The sequence below is a fragment of the Chelonia mydas genome, chromosome 2 (assembly GCF_015237465.2).
Source record: "Chelonia mydas isolate rCheMyd1 chromosome 2, rCheMyd1.pri.v2, whole genome shotgun sequence".
Lineage (NCBI taxonomy): Eukaryota > Metazoa > Chordata > Testudines > Cheloniidae > Chelonia > Chelonia mydas.
Window position 1 is genome coordinate 99458856 of NC_057850.1, and position 13030 is coordinate 99471885.

Here is a 13030-nt window from a genome sequence, read left to right on the forward strand (position 1 = left end):
TCACTGAATTTGGTCTGCTAGTTGGATCATTAGCTTCCCCAGCCAGGGCTGGAAACTGATGGGGAGTGCAACATGAAAGCTGATCCATGCTCCCCATCACAGACATTGAAACAGGACACTAAAACAGGCCACCCAGAACACTGGGACAGGAGTTTGGGGAAAAGCTCAGTGTCTTCTCATGCAGAAAGAGACCGGAAGGCAAGAGGATAAACCTTATCCAGCATGAAAAATGAGTGAAAAGGAGTAGATTGCAGGGCAGCAGACTACATTTAGTACCAAAAGCACCTGTACTATCATCAACCCTGGCATTGGGTGAACTATCGTGGACCACACCCAGGACATACATCAGCACTGCAGTATCCAACAGGGCCAACAAGGCCCCAGCACTTATGGCTCCCTACCCATCAGTGCCACCCATGAAAGAGAGAGACAGCTTGCATCCTGGTGATGAGGTGGTACTAGCAGTTAGCTGTCCCTCCCAGGTGATCCATGAGTGGTGCCAGCAAGAAACCCAAGGAATTCATCAGAGCCCAATCTTTGGCCTGCCAGGACTGGCATTGGTCCAGTCAGCAACTTACCAGCCACATGGATGCATATGGGATGCCTCCTTGGCCCCTGTGGCGTACGGTCCATCTTGCCAGGTCTCTGCCTTCCAAGCCCCTTGTTTCAGTCATGGAAGAGGAAAAGATCTCCTTCTCCAGCAGCATCCTTGCCTCAGCCACAGTCGCTGGATCTTTAGTGATCTCAACTGTCCAAGAGAAGTCTTGTTCGGCCAAGAATGTGCCAAAAGATAAAGACTGGATTTGTTTGGGGGGAAATCCTACTCTGTGCATTGTTTCAATTGTAAGTGGCTATCAGGGTTTCCAAGCCAAATGTGACGTTTTAACTTGGGGCAGAGTGAATGTTGTGAGAGCAGAGAGGAGCTCAGGGACATCATAAAAGAAAACTCAGCTGGTGGCCAAAATGACCTTATAAGCAGCTATGGTCAGAGCAGGCACTGCAACTAGGTACATGGCCTAAGTGTTGCCAATGTGGAAAGCATGTTGGCTCCAGGCTGTGTGCCTTCTTCATGGAGTACAAACTATGGTTGAGGATCTGCCATTCGAAGGATCAGAGAGAAAACTGACACTGCCTTTATGCTTGCTCAAGGACTCCAGTGTGACTGAGCTCCCTTTTGCGCCAGCAAAGACAGCACACGCTGTCCTACTGTAGGCAGCCGAAATACCTTTCCAAGAAGCTGATGAGGTACAGTAGAGGACATCATTTTTCATGAACTCTGTCCACACATAATGGCAGCAGATGTGACTACTCAGACGAGAGTTGCACCAGGACAGGTCTGTGGAGCCCTTTTTTGGAAACTCTCTAACCTTATTCCAATGGGCATTGATCGGATATTACCACTGATAAATTGGGTGCTGGACATCATAACTCAAGATTATATTACCCAGTTCCTTTCCCTCCCCTGTTTCCTCTTCCATGTCCTTTTTCAGGGCCCCTTTTCACAAGGGCCCTTTACAAACAGAATTGGCCTTCTTTCTCTGCCTTGGAGCCATATCGGAGGTGCCTCAGGACTACAGAGGAAGAGGCTTTTACTCCCCATCTTTATCCTTTATCCCTGTCTTTAGACCGGAGGAAACTAAACAAATACGTATGCTGCCTCAGATTTAGGATAGTAACACTTTGCTTCTATCATTCCATTGCTCCCAGCTCAAGACTGGTTCATATCTCATGACTTGCAGGATGCCTCCTTCCACATAGCTCTCCATCTCCCTCACTGGGAGAACCTCAAATTTATAGTAGGGCCCAACCATTTTCAGTGCAACTTTCTACCCTTTTGATTCTCCATGACACCAAGAATATTCACTTAGTGCTTGGCCATGGTAGTGTCACTTGTAAGAAAACAGTGACATCATGTCTGTCTATACCTAGATGACTGGCTGTTCAGGGGCAAATTCCGGGATGAGACAAGACACCCTAGATCAAGATCTCCTCCAGTTCTTTCAGTTAGGGCTCCTGGTGAGCTATGAAAAATCATCTTTCATGCCCTCTAAGAATGTAGAATTCAGAGGAACTCTGCTCAAGTCACAGATATCATAAGCATACATGTCAAAAGACAAATTGAGATCCCTTCAGTTGCTTGTGTGTGACATAAGGACGAGACTATCCATGAACTTTTGCATATGCCTGGGATTATTAGAACACATACATGCATGTACTTATGTGATATTGCTTGCCTGACTTCACCTATGGCCATTACAGCACTGGCTAAGGACTGCGTATTCCCCATCCAAACACAATATGAACCTGTTGGTCACTGTCCCGTCCCAAGTTTTGTGAGAACTTACCGGGTGACTAAAGCTCTTGATATGAGGAAAGGTGGGTCTTGTCCTCGACCCCCTTGCTAACAGTGAAGCTTATTACAGATGAAACAGGGACAAGTTGGGGTGCCCACCTGAATCAACTCCAAATACAAGGAGTGTGGTCACCAGGCAATCTGAAGTTACGCGTCGTCAAGATGAGGGCCACCAGCTTGGCCTGCATAGCATTCGTGCAATGTCTGTGAAACAATATAGTGCAAACTGTGATGGACAGTATGATGGTGATACACTGTATCAGCAAGCGGGGTACCAGATGGTCCTCACTTTATCTGGAATCCATCAAATTTGGTGAATAGTGTTACCAGTGCGGGATGATTTTCCACCAGACTTTCTTCTTCCAGAAGTCAGCCATGACCTTATAGACTTCTTGAGCAGAAGTGTGGTAACTAACCATGAATGACTGCTGTGGAATCCATCCTAGACCCAATATTCTGATGATGGGGGACCCATCCAAATAAGCCATAGATTTATTTTTGCCACAATAGAGAGTGCTAAATGCAAGGTTTTCTACTCCAACGGAGACATATACCTAGGGTCTCTGCTGGATGCTTTTTTTCTTTGGTGGTCTCTCAGTCTCTTTTATGCCTTCCAACCGATCCCCAGGATAATATCCAAGATCAGAGAGGACAAGGCTACCATTATCATGATAGCCCCCAACTGGCAGGGACAGTTTTGTCTGTCAGACCTATTATAGATGTCCAGCCAGCCTCCTATATGCGTCCCTTCTTTGCCCAGACACAGTGTCTCTGAACTCTGGACAGATACTGCACCTGTACTTGCACTTGCTGCACACAGCTGTCTTGGATACTGTGTGGATGAGCATTCATGACACAGATTGTGGCAGGTGCAAGAGGTTCTTATGCAGAGCAGGAAAACTAGCAGAACTTTTTTTTTCAAATGGTGATTTTTTTTTTCCATATAGGCAGCCCAAAATAATGGAAATCTTGTTGAAAACCTGATTCCAGATTCTGGACTGTATGCTGCTGCAGTTTTTCACACTGTACAGTGGTGAGATTTATTAAGGGCTTCCTTCGTGCCTGACATCCAGTTAGAGACCTGACTCTTCTTTTTGCCCTCCTGTGGCTCATGAAACCTTCCTTTGACTCTTCATCAAAATGTTCATTATACCACCTACCATCAAGACAGTCGTCTTTGTTGCTATCAGGTTGGTATGGAAAGTCAGCAAGATCTAAACCCTTATGGCTGGACACCATACACATTGTTTTAACAGGGATAAGGTGGTAATGATGAGTCCCCTCCCCAAGTTCATCCCCTAGGTGATCTTAGAATTCCATCAGAATCAGTCACTCATCTTGGCAGTCTTCTTCTCAAAATCACACTTGTTTTCTCCAAGAGAAAAGAAATTTCACACTCTGGATGTCTCCAGAGCCCTACTTTACTATTTAGAAGGACAAAGCCCTTCAAACTCACTGTGTCTCTCTTTGTGGCTTTATCAGATGTATGTAAATGCCAAGCAATATCTTCCCAGAGACTCTCAAAGCAGATCACAGAGTACATTACCATTTGTTACCAGCTAGTCAATGAGTGTGTCTTGCTAAACAACAAGGAGCGCTGCTGAATAGAGCACAGGCAACCTCGTTGGCCTGCTTCAGAAATGTGCTGAGCTCAGAGATTTTGATCTTTTTAAAAATATGCACCTGACAGGATAGCCAGGGCAGACACCAAAAGTGGGATTGCAATCTTTGGCTATATCTACACTTACGGAAGTGTGTAGAATACAGGTACTACATGTGTAGTTACATGCTTCAGTGAAAGGCAGGCTGTGTTCACACCTGACACTGCAGGGTATAGGTACACGTGACAGTGAAAGGCTCCAGCAGCAGATAGTTGTCTGAGCTGTTCCGTGGTACCTCCCCGCTGTCATAGCCTTTCACTGTGGTGGGGGAAGGCTGAGGCAAAGGGACCCTAAAAATAGCAGTGCAGACATGGGAAGCGCTGCTTTGGCACGTAGAGAGTTGTAGGCTATACATCTTGGCTGTATAGGTAGGGCACTCTGCTCACCTAAGCCGTGCCTTGTCAACTATGCTGATACTTATACCCATGCTAGGTGGGAGTGTAAAGTGTCTTCTTTACACAGGATCGTAAGTATAGACATAGGTTTTGATTGTACAGCTGTGGCTTCTTACTCCCACCATCTGAAGGGGAGACTGCTTGCTAGTCACTTACAGTGGGATCTGCACTGACACACATTGTACATGAAGAGAAAAGAATGGCTACCTATCTTACAGTAACTGTGGTTCTTTGAGATGCTGTAGTCAGTGTGGTTTCATGATCAACCCTCCATCCCCATTTTTTGGAGTAGTCTGCAATGTGGGCTTCGAGTTGCAAGGGAACTGAGGAAGAGTCATGACCCCTCCACCATTTATCCCTCAGATGGGAGCACAAGGATGCCTATGCAACCCTCATATCCAGTATAGTCTGGTCTTGTGTGTGTCAGGTGCGTGCCTCCTACAGTGAGATTGACACTGTGTACATCGTGTCAAAGAGTCACGGTTGCTGTAAGGCAAGAAACTGTTCTTTCCATGTGTTGTAGGATATGTAACTCTGCTCCTTGCTCCTGTCTACTCTGTAACACTGCTGTACAAGAGAAAGTTCACTGGGTTTGTAATAGTGATTTCTACTTAATCAAAATTAGACAAATTAGTCACAATACAAGAACACATTTTAGAAATTTTAACAGTAAATCCCAGTGACCTCTTCCATTTCATGTCCGGTTAGGAAAATTAACAGGAGAAACACCAGTGTGAGATAGTGAAGGAAGACACATTATATAAAGGTTGACAGTGGTACCTTCCTCTAGGAGCAAGTATTTGTGAATGTGAATAAACCTATAGAGACTTAAATAAGATATTTATTTTTCATCTTGAAAACGCTGGTGCACAGTAATCAGTGACTTTAGATCCAGGCCTCCAAAATATTTTGTAGCGTGGACCAGACTTTAGTATGTTGTCTTGTGAACCTGCTGTCCATCCATTTTTGACCACATAATTTCTGTGGCAATACAGCTGTTTCTTTTGTGGAAAATAATAGGAGAGTATTTATTATAGTTGGTAACTGTCTTTTTAAAATAAGTTAGCAGCTGAAAAAAATAATGCAAGCCAGCACCATGTGACCACTTGGCTCTCCAACGCTATCTGCCCGTGGTTCATGAGCCACTGTTTAGGAACCTTTCCAGTACGTCAATAGAGCTAAAGGTGCATTGGCAAGTAGTATGAAGAAAAAATCCCTATTGCTTCATGAAAAAGGACTTCAGTGGTTGGTAGCAAAGCAAAACCATTTGCACATTCAGCAATAACTTACCTCTTCATATAATTTTTAGCTGAATTACATTTGTTGTCCTTGAAAGTTAGACGTTAATATCACTGACTACATTTAGGTGTTGTACATAGGCCAAATGTACAGTCAGATCCTCTGTGACATTTCCCTTCAATCTTAATATGTGAAAACCACTGCTGGCTTCTATCTTTGCTGAACTAGGACTAAGTTGTTTGCTTATTTATTTTCTGTGGATTGGGTGTGTGTGTGTGTGTGTGTGTGTATATATATATATATATATATATATATATATATATATATATATATATATATATATATATTTATTTACACATACAGTCTTTGGAGGTAACTACGTTCCCAGTTATCCCCAATCTCTTCAGCTTTGCATTAAAAATATTTATCTTGAGTTGGAAAAATAAAAATGGTGGGCTTCCCAAACAGCTTATACAAGGTATATCTGTCATGATATACCATGCAAATGGTAGGTCAAAATATATAATGATATAATGTATTATACCATTGGTCTGGTGACTTCCTGCTCTGTGGAGTTGGCAATAATACATTATGTGGTTTAATTTCAGATAATGTGACACTTCAAAATATGTGGATTTAGCACAGTTGATATGCTTATTTGGATATATTTTTAACCCCCATTGGCCTGAAAGTGCTAGGGGTTTTTTTTGGTTGGTTGGTTGGTTGGTTTTTTTGTTTTAAAGTGATTTGTTCAGACCGATGTTTGAAGTAATCTTTTTAAAGAGTAGTCTTGAGTGATAAAATGAGTTTCTATTTAACCCCATTTTATAATTCTTTTAGGATTTACTGGTTAATTATGACAGTTGACTGTGCTTGTAAATACAATCACTTAAATAATTTTATTTTGATAGGGTCAGCAGTTCCCCGCTTTACTCACAGATTCTAGTCTCTCCAGCCAAAGCGGTTCGGGCTCACAACAAGTCATACTGGTGAGCCATACTCCACATTCAACATCTACAAACTCTGATGAAATAACATATCAGGTAGATGTAGTTTATTTGTGTACTCTTATGTATAAAAACATGACTTTACTCAGATATGAAAATGATCCGTTTGTCCTGAAGCAGAGAGTTTCATATAATTTTTTAACTTTATCTTAAAGTAGCTTATTACAGAGGCTCTAGCTTTATAGTTGAGACTGGGTTGATTTTGCACTTAAAGCAGGGATTCAGGGTTTTTGTTAACTATGAAAAAAATATCTGATATCTTCATGATAAGTATAGCACTTTTTGAGTATAGAATACATTTTATGGGAATTTCCATGTAAATCTATTAACTAGTACAGGCTTTAAAATGGGTTCTTAAATAAAGTTGGTACTCCAACCTGTTCCGCCTCCCAGATCTTCGCCCTCCAACCTCCTCTGTGATTTTAATAACAGAATAATGCATACTTTCCCATATAGTTGAAACTTGCTTAAATCTTGTGCATGGATTACATTTGAATAATTTTTAAAAGATTAATCGCAAGTTTTCTATCAATTCTGTATCAAATTACCATAAGGTGGGGGAAAAAAGAAAAAATATAATCTTTGAAAATTAATCATATGTGGAACCACAGCCATGAAAATACCATACTCATAATAGTGTGATAATTGTATGGCATCAGTACAGGGCAAGTAAAGGTTTAGTATCCCTGTCTGTGCATTGCCAATTCATAACATTAAGTTTAACCTTAACTCTTAATTTCTTGGCTTTATAATGATCGGTTTTGGGAGAATTACATCATCCCTGTAATGTACTGACTATGAATAACTATTATGAATTCTCATCCATAACTTCCATCTTGCCATTGCTTTTGTCTTAGAATTCATATAGACTTAGATTTTTAATATTGCAAATGACAAAAAAATAATTTATGCATGCAGTTTCTGCAACTCCATGCCTAATCACTCTTACAAGGTGCATAAGTTATGGTTTAAATTTGCTTTTGAATATTTGTAGTGTCCAAAATTCTGTTTTAAAAATGGAAGCTTTAAAAATACAAATATTTATATCTCCTTTTTCTCTTCTTTTTGCAAACTAATCCTAGCCTTTTTGATATATACGTGATTTCCACCATCGCAGTGTGTCAAATAACTTTCATTGCCCTTTTCTCTTACCATGAGGTGACCAATATGAACACAAGAGTAACAGCAATTTACCTATTGTGTATAATACTCTTCTCTACTTTCCCTGTTCATACAGGTTACAGTAGCATCATGTTTGTTTTTATTTAACCATTGCTGACATCTTGGTTTTGCTGCCCACACATCAGTCTTTTTCTGAGAGGTTACAGCTAATTTAGGACCCATTAGTGCATAAATTTGCAGTTTAAACTGTTCTTTTCAATATGCTTTACATTGCACTTGACTTTAGTAAACTTAATCTACCATTTCTGTTTTCTAGTTTAGTTCTTATTGAAATTCTATACATCTTCTTTAGTCATGATTACCCTCAATAATTTCATGTACATTAATGTGTGCTGTCATGTTTGAGTTGTTTATCTCATTCTAGAAATTACTGAATTTTTAAATAAGCTCTCAAGCAGCCTCAAGTTATTTCCTTAAAAAACGATGTGGGGTGAAATTTTTTAAAATGCCTAAGTAACTTAGGCATCTAAATCCAATTGAATTTTAATTGGACATAGGCACTTTTAACCATTTCACCTGTAGTGCCTAAATCCCTTTTGAAAATGGGCTTTTGACTTCTAAGTCACTAAAACATTTGAAAATTTTACTTGTGCTGAAGAAATAAAAGAAATGGAAAAGATCCTGTCACTTGCACAATCTACAGGTTTATAGGCATGTCGCTCCCTCATTTCCAAATCCTTTAAAAAATTGTGAATTTTGTTTGGTAAAAAGTGTGTCACTTTCTAACTCTGCTATTGAGCAAGTGGCCTTTGCTAAAGAAAAAACAGAAACGGACTACACCAGAACTTTATGCACCTTCTCGCATCTGATACACATGTATGCTCAGAATTGCCATTGAATGTACACAAAATATCTAACCACCAGTGTTCTTTCTTTTCCAGAAGATAAAGGCATGTATTGGTCAAGGTTAAAATTCCATTTCTATTACATAAATGCCTTTTTACTGAATTCTTCTAAGTGAGGCCTTACTCTCCTTATTTTGAAGTATGACAGAGTCATTCCCTCTTATCACCCCTATTGCTCATAGCCATTGAGCTGGTTAAGAGCTTTTTATATTACCAGTTCAAATGCTTTATTAAAAGTACATTCTCTCTAATGAGATGGAAGAACAGTATTTCTAGCTATGCTTTGAGATGAAGGTCTTTGGTTTTTTGTCTATCCATTTTAATTATGTGCACTAACTACAGATATATTGAAATGAAGCTCCATCTGGTACAAGTATCTCTGGCTCATGATCTGTAAAACCAACAAGCTAACACATGTAAATGCTAGCCCTATAATTTGTTTTAGTGGATCATATTGCACTTCAGAAAATGGTTACATCACAAATACAGTCACACTAAATATATTATCACTCTTTTCTTCCAGTTCTTTTTACAAAGAGCATTCGTCTCTTGCAGAAACTCCTCGTGTATTACATAGTGAGGGGAAAAAAATCACTCTCACTAAATTAGTTATTTCTTCTGTAAATCATGCAAGCCAGACCTATGGGAAAAAATCTGTTAGGTAAAAATAGACAGATGGATATTGTTATCAAATAGATGACACATTACTTTTTCTAATCATAATTATCAGTTTTTATTCTTAGATAAGGTATACTTTGGTTTCAAAACATTGATAAATGTTCTGAATCTCCTTGGTTACTCTATAAAAGGCAATTAACTTTTTCTCCCTTGCAAACAGTCCTTACCTGCTTTACACTTAAAAAATCTTAAAAATCATTTTACCATTTGAGGAATAGACTAGCTGCATTCAAGAAACTGGACAGAGAACAAGCTTTTCATATTGTAGTTAGCTTAATAACATCTTTGATGCAATCCATTTTTTAAAAGAATAAAGTGCTTATGCACTTGCTTAATTTTAAGCACGTGAGTAGTCCCACAGGTATTAGTGAGACAATTTATGGGCTTAATGTTAAGCATGTGAGTAAACATTTGCAAAATTGAGGGCTTATTCTGAGAACGTTGGTGGTACTCGACACATTAATCCAGAAAACATCACAGAAAATGTTTGTTCTGGCGCACATCATCTCCCCTAATATGTGAAAAATGGGGTTTGTGGCTTTGTCTAGATGAGGAAATTTCAGTGGTTGAGTTTAGGTCCTGATTATTTAAAATGTTTTAGCTAACCCAGACCTAATATCGACCTCTTCCCTAGTCTAGACACAGGTTAACACCTTTTACTGTGGTTTAGCAGGCTCAATTTCAATCTAGACTTTCCTCTATGGGCTAAACAGATTGAATCTCGCCTTTACATTTGGCCATCGAGCTTCTTTCAAAGCCCTAAAAACACTTATGTACCGGTTAGTAATAAAAGAATTACACTGAAATATTTTAAATTGATAAGGAAATTTTTATTGGGTATTGAATTTCTCACAGTTACAGTATGATTACAGTAAAAATGCTGTCTGACTCTCAATGCTTTGAGTTTATGCAAGGGAAGGACTACATGTAACAGTCTCCACTTAAATTATTAATTCCTTTAAAATAGCAGATCGTTAAGAATGGTGATCTAGGCTCTAGTATCCCAGACAACATAGAGGAAAGCTTAGGAGTTGTTCAAAACCACTTACCCAATTCTGCTTTTGTGTTGTCTAGAACTATGGTAGAATATTTGGATTCTGTTGTGTCTCATACAATCTGGCCTTCCTCCCTTCCACTCTCATTAGGCTTGCCATTGGTCCACTGGTAGCACCTGGTGTCATTTACCCACATTTTTTTCAAGTATCTATGCAGAAAAGTTAATTTTGTGTAACACTTCCATCCATCAGTTATTGTGGAGCTTTCCCTTGTGTGCAAAGATTGTAGGAAGCTTGAATGCTTTGGCAGTAAACTCCGGGCTTAAGCCTGAAGTACTCTGGTTTTTGCTAGCTCTGCCTCCCATCAGTAGCTAGATGCAGCAATTTCAAGTTCTCCTGGAGCTTTCCTCTTTTAATTCCTCATAAAGTAGCAGGGATATTTCCCTTTGTTTATCCTTCTTGACCTTTCCCTCTCATTTTGGGAAGTAGTTTCTCCATTTTCCTAAGCTTTCAGAAACTACTCAGTAAAAAATGCTGCTTGACAATTAGGTTGTCCCCATACAGCACCACGCTCAAGCAGCTGAAAAAGCATTGTTTTTAGAATAAAAAGTATGAAGGAGTACTGTGCCATTGGATTTCACCTCTTGTTCTGAGATTAACATAAAGCATGGACTTGGGAGTAATGTCTTATTCATCCAAGAAGAAGTTCTTTCCTTGCCACGAGTGGTCTGTGGAACCCCACAAGAAAGGTTTTTAAAAGTAACCAAAAAATGAGCAGCAAGAGGCTGGACCACAGCCAAAAACAACTTTGATTTGTATCAGTGGGTGGTAGTGTTATTAATCCTCTTTGTCATACACTTTTACAAAAAGAAGAAGAAAAAGTTAGAGTAATACTTATCTTTCAGATCTAGGCAGAAAAGACTGTTCCATTTCATTATTACTTTGAAGAGAGAATCAAATCTTAAAGAAATCTGTATAGAGAAAAATAGTAAACTGCCAAATAAGGAGATGTGGGTCAAAACTGGAATAGTTTAGAGGTTGTGATCCTTATCGTTAAGGTTGTCAATGGCCTGGACCCATCGACACCAGATATCTGCCTTTCTCTGTGTCTAAGATATTCCATTAAAATCTGTTTCACCGGAGACAATAGATTTGTCTGAGGTTGGGGAAAGGTGTGTGTGGCAAAATCTCATTTCTTGTTCACAGCTAGCTTCCCCAGTCCCCACCACTGGGACATTGCACCCATCCAGAGTTAATCGACTACTGCTGCCATCTTTCCTATCTCTGAAGAGTTCAGGGGACAGGATGAAAGGACTTGAGGAGCATATCTCTACAGCTTCCTTATCCTCCTCAATGGTGTCATGCCATCTTTCAATGGTGAAAATTTTAGTTATTATCAGTCTCTGGAGATACCCTCTCAGCTGTGTCTTAGTGAATTCATCATTTAGTGGGCTGCTCTTTGAGTGATTGAGCACTTCATTATCCCTTTGATTGTCTCATTCTCTGCATATTGATCCATCAGTTAATCACTTGATTTTCCATATTTTTAACTGTTTCATTGCTCTCAATTTTCTTCATAATAAATTGTCACCTAATAATTTTTGCATGAATTCATTACCCCAGTTGATTGATACAATGGATTTCATTGCTCTAACTTTTCTGCTGTTCATGTGATTTTTCCTACCACACACACATTTTTAATTGCTTCACTACTTATTTGATTTTTGACTTCTAGCAGCCATGCTATTCATAGTTGTCCTCCATTACTTTGTTCCTGACACCCTCTTGTTCCACCCTATCTTCCCTTCTCACTGCCCTACATCACAATTTCTCTTTCCATTCTTTTTTCTCCTTTCACTCATTGCCAGGTTCACCTCACAGCCTCCTTGCAACTCCATGACATTCGACATCTCGCTGCTGCCATCATCCCATAATGCCACTCTTTTTGCATCAAGTAACATCTCACCCAACCTTGCCCCTGTCTACATCGCCCCTTGTTCCTCACCAACCACACCTTGCTCTGTCACCCTTCCTGTCCCTTTGGGTCCCATACGCTTCCAGTTTCATTACTAAGACCACTATTTTTCTCTTCCCTTTTTCACTCCTCTACAAAAGAATACCACAGTCCTGTCCACTTCCTACTCTCCACATCCCTGACCTTTGAAGTTGTGTTCTAATACGGGGATTTTAATTCTCTCTCTCCACACTACCCAAAGAACGATACTCAGGATGTCAGATTCCTCCTCTTCCTGCAGACGGTCTCTCCATTCTCTCCCATTCCTCTTTCAAGTAGCACTCATCAGACTTTATTCTTCCTTCAGCCACTTACAGCTCTTGTCTACTGCCCCGATCCTTCCCCAAATGCCTTATTCCCTGATTGTGATGCCTACCTTTCCCCCTCATCTCAATCTCCAGTCATCTTTAGTGACTTCAGTTTCCATGTTGATATTCCATTTGATCCACAACCTGACCTGACCACCTCTTTGCCCTTTGTGATCTTGAACTATGGATCAACTCTCCCACTTGCCAAAATGGCCACTCACTTGACTTGGTTTCACCAAAATCTACTTTATTTCTGACATTCTCTCTCTCTCTCCCTCCAAATTACTACCCCTGCACTATCTTCCCTAGTGATAAATAGATTGGTGGAGGTGGGGGGAATAGGACAACATGAG

At 40.0% G+C, this 13030-nt stretch overlaps 1 protein-coding gene across 11 annotated transcripts in view; it reads left to right on the forward strand.

Moving 5' to 3' along the window:
- The window catches only part of ZNF236 (zinc finger protein 236), a 171845-nt gene that overhangs the window by 133719 nt on the left and 25096 nt on the right, over positions 1–13030 (forward strand). For 10 of the 11 annotated variants that reach the window (XR_006288620.1, XR_006288621.1, XM_043539993.1 and 7 more), the window contains one exon: positions 6560–6691. The exons of the other annotated variant lie outside the window; for it this stretch is intronic. Coding sequence is in view for 8 of the 10 variants with exons in the window: in XM_043539993.1 (XP_043395928.1) it covers positions 6560–6691 (132 nt within the window). In the remaining 2 variants the exon portion in view is untranslated. The remainder of the gene's footprint in view (positions 1–6559; positions 6692–13030) is intronic. 11 annotated transcript variants of the gene reach the window in all.